Source organism: Macaca thibetana, chromosome 16 (genome assembly GCF_024542745.1).
Source record: "Macaca thibetana thibetana isolate TM-01 chromosome 16, ASM2454274v1, whole genome shotgun sequence".
In the NCBI taxonomy this organism is placed as follows: domain Eukaryota; kingdom Metazoa; phylum Chordata; class Mammalia; order Primates; family Cercopithecidae; genus Macaca; species Macaca thibetana.
This window is the reverse complement of record NC_065593.1, coordinates 2,678,714-2,684,713: the sequence shown is the minus strand read 5'-3', so window position 1 is coordinate 2,684,713 and position 6,000 is coordinate 2,678,714. Positions and strand designations below refer to the sequence as shown.

The window sequence follows — 6,000 nt, the reverse complement described above, 5'->3', positions numbered from 1 at the left end:
GGTGGTGCATGCTTGTGGTCCCAGCTACTTGGGGGGCTGAGGTAGGAGGATCGCTTGAGCCCAGGAGGCTGAGACTGTGATTGCACCACTGCACTCCAGCCTGAGCAATAGAGCCAGACCTTGTCTCAAAAAAAAAAAAAAAAAAAAAAAAAGTGATAATTCTCCTTTCTCCTCTTCTTAGCAGTTTGGTGTGTGTCCTTCAAAACACTGTGACTGTTCAGCACCTTACATTGTACATAATGAGAGGATAAACATGGATATAGATCTATATTCTGTAGCTTGCTTTTTTCACTTACAAGTATATCATCCTTGGCCGGGTGCGGTGGCTCAAGCCTGTAATCCCAGCACTTTGGGAGGCCGAGACGGGCGGATCATGAAGTCAGGAGATCGAGACCATCCTGGCTAACACGGTGAAACCCCATCTCTACTAAAAAATACAAAAAACTAGCCGGGCGAGGTGGCGGGCGCCTGTAGTCCCAGCTACTTGGGAGGCTGAGGCAGGAGAATGGCGTAAACCCGGGAGGCAGAGCTTGCAGTGAGCCGAGATCCGGCCACTGCACTCCAGCCTGGGCGACAGAGCGAGACTCCGTCTCAAAACAAAACAAAACAAAACAAAACAAAAAAACAAGTATATCATCCTTCCATGCCATTATATAAAGCCACCTCATCTTTTCAGTGGTCATGGTGTTGCATGGTTTGGAGGTCTCATAATTCACTCACCACCTTCTCTGGGTGGTTATGTAGGAAATTTCCAAACTTTTTGGCTGCCCTGAGCACCCTTGCCCTTGCAGCTTGGGACTGTTGGGGAGTGTTTCCATCAGGGCAGACAGGCAGACAATACTTAGCAGGAATAAATGATCAGTCTTGTGCTTATTGCAAAAGCAGGAGAAACAGATAAGCTGGAACTAGACCTGGCAGGCAGGCAGAGAGAGGCCCTGGAGGGGTTCGCTGCAAGCTGCCACAGATGACCGTGGGCTCCCTTCACTCACGTGCGGTCCGTTCCAGTGCTGCCCAGCTCATCCCACGGTTGGTCACGCCTTGGTCACAATTCTGAAACACTTAAGAAAGAAACTCATAAACTCATAGATGTCCCCCATACACAAGATACAAATGGCTCCAGTCATCCCGCTTAGGCTCCGCTGACCCCTCCACGTCCCGTTCCTGGTTCTTATGAGTCTGAGGGACTTCTTCTGGGGATGGAAGCGGCTTAAAGGGGGGTGGTACGGATGACTTCTCAGCTAGAACGGTCTCCATCTTTCTTGGGGTGAGTGAAAAGGTGACCCTGCTGGGTCAGGTGGGGTGGGAATGTGGGTGTGATTGGGTTCCAGGTGGCATTTCATCTTCCGCAGACATGGCTGGGCTTGTTTGGTACTTCTCCCTCCATGTCCTCCGCCACCACCCTCCTCCTGTTCCCGTCCTTCAACAAATCAGTCTCAGGCCCTTAAGAGCACCTTTGGCCGGGCACGGTGGCTCAAGCCTGTAATCCCAGCACTTCGGGAGGCCGAGACAGGCGGATCACAAAGTCAGGAGATCGAGACCATCCTGGCTAACACGGTGAAACCCCGTCTCTACTAAAAATACAAAAAACTAGCTGGGCGAGGTGGCGGGCGCCTGTAGTCCCAGCTACTCGGGAGGCTGAGGCAGGAGAAGGGTGTGAACCCGGGAGGCAGAACTTGCAGTGAGCTGAGATCTGGCCACTGCACTCCAGCCTGGGTGACAGAGCGAGACTCTGTCTCAAAAAAAAAAAAAAGAGCACCTTTACTGGTGCTTTCTTTCCCCAGGCATTTTTTTTCTCTTTTTTCATTGTTTTTTTTTTCCCTTTAAACTCAGGGGCAAAAATCCCTAGGACTTTTGATCCAAAGACGGCAATTATCACTAAGTGGTTTATTTCCTTCTGAGACCTAGCCAAGGCTCTCAGAGCCAATGCTGCTGGTACAACTACTCTATCTTAATGAGATAGGTTGGATAAGTGTGGATCCTTCCAGCTGGGTCCTTCTGATCAGTGCAAAGCAGTCTTTTATTTTATAACACATTTCGAGCAATGGCTTGGGAAGTAAACACCATCTGAGACTGGCTGGCCGGAGGCAAAGGGAGATGGCAGGCAGTTGAGCCTGCCTGTGGGTTCTCTCAGCAGTGACTTCCTTTTTCCCTTCCTTCTTCTACCTAGCCCTGTATGTGAGGGGATTAACTGGGTTTTTTTGTTGTTGTTGTTTGTTTTGTGAGATGGTGTCTCCCTCTGTCACCCAGGCTGGAGTGCAATGGCGCAATCTTGGTTTGCTGCAACCTCTACCTCCTGAGTTCAAGCAATTCTCCTGTCTCAGCCTCCCAAGTAGCTGGGATTACAGGCACATACGACCATGCCCGGCTAATTTTTGTAATTTTAGTAGAGACGGGGTTTCGCCATGTTGGCCAGGCTGGTCTCAAACTCCTGACCTCAGGCGATGCACCCGCCTTGGCCTCCTAAAGGCATGAGCCCCCCAAAAGCATGAGCCACTGCGCCTGGCCGAGGTGATTAATTTTTACCTGCACCTCAGGGTTATCCAGTAACAGGCTGGCTGGGTTTGCAGGCCAGCGTGTTCCTGGTGGCAGTCGCTCACTCATTAACACTTCTGGAAGTGTTGCTTGTCTGGTTAAACTGCAAATGCTTTGCAAAGTCATGTCACTGAGCAGAGGTGTGAGACTGCCAGCCAGCCCTGCTGTGTACACTGATAGAATTAGTGAGCAAGCATCCCACTCTGATGGAATCCAAATGGAACTGTCACTGTCACTGCGGTGGAGACGGTGGGGCCACATCTGCACTGAAACCTGCTCTGTGTCTTCAACGGCTGTGTAACGGCGGATGGCCATTTCTTTGAGTGGGATGAGACATTGCCTACTCGGCGTGGCTGCTGGGAGCGTGAAATGGGATCATGTGCAGAACAGCCACGCATGGTCCTTGGTGTTTGATAGACATTGGGTCCCTCTGTGGTCCCAAGCAGACACTGGGGGCGGGGGCAGAATGGATGATCAAGTTGAGGGGCTTGGGGCTGTTTCACCGGTCTAGAAAAAGACAGCAGAAACGTTGGCAGCAGGACTTTATTGTCCAACACAGGGCTGTCTCTGAGCCTGAGCTGTGTTGGCTGGAAGTGAGCCATAATGCAGGTGTCACCCTCCTAAGCCTTGCTCAGTCCACTCACAGCCCGATGGCCAAGGGAGGACATGGCTGCCCACCACGGCAGTGTCTTCAGAGGTAAGGCATTCGTCCCGATGCTCTATGCTTCTTATACAAATTAGATATAGCTGAAGCCACCCATTAAGCAACCCAGCCTTTCTGGGACTATTTGGTTTGCCCCTGGGTCCACTAAACACAGTTAATTTTCCCCAAGCCCCCTCCGAGTTCAAGGATGTGGGGAAAAGAAAGAGATCAGCCTGTTACTGTGTCTATATAGAAAGAAGTAGACATAAGAGACTCCATTTTGTTCTGTATTAGAGATGTTGTTAATCTGTGACCCTACCCCCAACCTTGTCCTTGCAAGAGACATGTGCTGTGGTAACTCAAGGTTTAATGGATTTTGGGCGTGCAGGGTGCGTCTTTGTTCCTAGAAAAGCTAGGTATTGTCCAAGGTTTATCCCCATGTGATAGGATGAAACAATGCTGCTAAAAGGATTTTCCTTTAAACTTATTCATGTCACAGAGATCCTTGTTCTTACGTCTTACTGCTGATTTCCTCCCTAAAAAGGATTCTATTGTCCTGCCACTCCCTTATCTTTAAGATGGTAAAGATAATTATCTATAAATACTAAGGGAACTCAGAGGCCGGTGCCGGCGTGGGTCCTCTGTAAGCTGAGCGCCGGTACCCTGGGCCCCCGCTTTTCTTTCTCTATACTTTGTCTCTGTGTCTTATTTCTTTTCTCAAGTCTCTCGTTCCACCTCGCCCACAGGTGTGGAGGGGCAGGCCACCCCTTCAAAGGAGGCTCCCTCCCCTCCTCCTCCCACTCGCTTCTCCCAGCCTCCCTGACTCCTACACTCTGAGATCTGCTCCCCACTATGGGATGAGGAAGCCGAACGGCATGGTGACGCAGCTGCCCTGCACGCAGCCACACCATGGGCTGGAGATGCCACTGTCCGCTCGGTTTAATGATCAATTAGCTCCCTGCCAGGAAGTCCTTTCTGACCTGGTTTGCCCCTCAGTCCCTCGGGCTTGGACCTAGTGCCTGCGGCAGGACAGCCATGGCCGCCAACTCCACCAGCGACCTCCATGCTCCCGGGACGCAGCTAAGCGTGGCTGACATCATTGTCATCACCGTGTATTTTGCTCTGAATGTGGCCGTGGGCATATGGGTAAGGGGAACTGTGGTGGTGGCGGCCAACTGGGCTCTCAGGGCGGGTGCTTGGGATGGGAACCGGGGTCCAGCATGTCCCTATGGTGTCAGCACTGGTCCCACCTGGTGGCCTGGTGATCCTGTGGTCCTCCTCCCAGCCTGGAGCAGATTTGCTTGGAGACCTTGACCAAGCCCCTTTCTCTAGTTGGGTAATGGCGTCTCCATCTGTAAAGTGAGGAGAAGGAAGGTCTCTGGAACAGGTAACTGGGCTTTTGTGCTGCTGCCCAGTTGGAGTCCTTGGGTGTGGCCATCAGCCTCCTGGTCCCAGTCTCCATGGTGTCAGTGACTCCCATCTGCTTGAACAACAGGCTCCCAGGGATTCCCTGGCTGCACCCAGAGCTGCTGGATCAGAATCCGGAGGAAGGGAGGGCCCTGGGAGCTAGGGGTCTTTATTTTTAACAAGCTCCCTGGGATTCACATCCTGTGGCCTAGCTCTAGATCATAAGCCGGTTCTTTCTCCTTTCATAAGAGTGAGAAGTGAGCAGTGATCTGACCCCACGCACAGATTCCAGGCGCAGCGGGGCCCTTGGAGACAGGCTGTCTCATGTGCCAATGGAGAAGCCAAGGCTCTGGCCCTGCGGCAAGGGAAGGGCTCCCCTTTGGTCTATCATGGATGCCTTCCTGAGGGAAGGTGGCCACAGCCTGGTCCAGGTCACCTGCTCCACGCTTAGTGCCTGGAGGTTGGGCTCCCTTCCTTAGTCCCAGAGGTCCCCAGGCTGGCATCCCTGAGCCCTGACAGTCTCCTGGGGAGAATGAGTACTCCTTCTTCTTCTTTTTTTTTTTTTAACTGAGACGGAGTCTAGCACTGTCACCCGGGCAGGAGTACAGTGGTGCTATCTTGGCTCACTGCAACCTCCACCTCCTGGGTTCAAACAATTCTCCCGTCTCAGCCTCCCAAGTAGCTGGGATTACAGGCGTCCACCACCACGCCCAGGTAATTTTTTGTATTTTTGGTAGATACAGGGTTTCACCATGTTGGCCAGGCTGGTCTTGAACTCCTGACCTCAGGATTTGACCACCTTGGCCTCCCAAAGTGCTGGCATTACAGGCGAGAGCCACCGCACCCGGCCGAGTATCCCTTCTTATCTACCATAACCCCTGGCCTAAGCACAAAGGCCTGGCAAACAGGAGACTGGTCACGTCCCCTTAGTTTTCTGGGCCTCAATGTTCTGATCTGTGACATGGAGACACCACCTACCTGGGGTGAGGTCTGCTATCAAGAGGCCCGCACAGGACCAGACCTTGCTGCTGCCATTGGTTCTACAGTGGTAGTGGTGGTGGTGGTGGTGGTTGTAGCAGTGGTGATTATAATAGTAGCAGCCGCAGTCATTAAAATGAATTATCACAGGTTGGATTTCAAAAATCTAAATCCCAAAATCTGAAACATTTTTAGAACATCAACATGATGCTCAAAGCAAATGCTCATTGGAGCATCTCAGATTTTAGATGTTTGGGTTGGGGATGCTTAACGGGCAGGTATTCTGCAAATATCCCCAAATCTGAAAGAGTCTGAAATTCAAAACTCTTCTGGTTCCAAGTATTTCGGATAAGGGCTCCTCAACCTGTATGTGATTAAATATTAACTTACAAGTAGCCCAGTGCTGGCCATCGGCAAAGCCGAGTTCAAGTCTCGGCTCT

General features: G+C 51.6%; 1 protein-coding gene across 3 annotated transcripts in view; it reads left to right on the top strand.

The window, feature by feature from the left end:
* The first annotated feature begins 4,023 nt into the window (after positions 1-4,023).
* SLC5A10 (solute carrier family 5 member 10) overlaps positions 4,024-6,000 on the top strand; it is a 70,797-nt gene continuing 68,820 nt past the window's right edge. For all 3 annotated transcript variants that reach the window (XM_050763896.1, XM_050763898.1, XM_050763895.1), the window contains exon 1: positions 4,024-4,321. In XM_050763896.1, the coding sequence (XP_050619853.1) occupies positions 4,211-4,321 (111 nt within the window). In that variant the 5' untranslated portion in view covers positions 4,024-4,210. The remainder of the gene's footprint in view (positions 4,322-6,000) is intronic.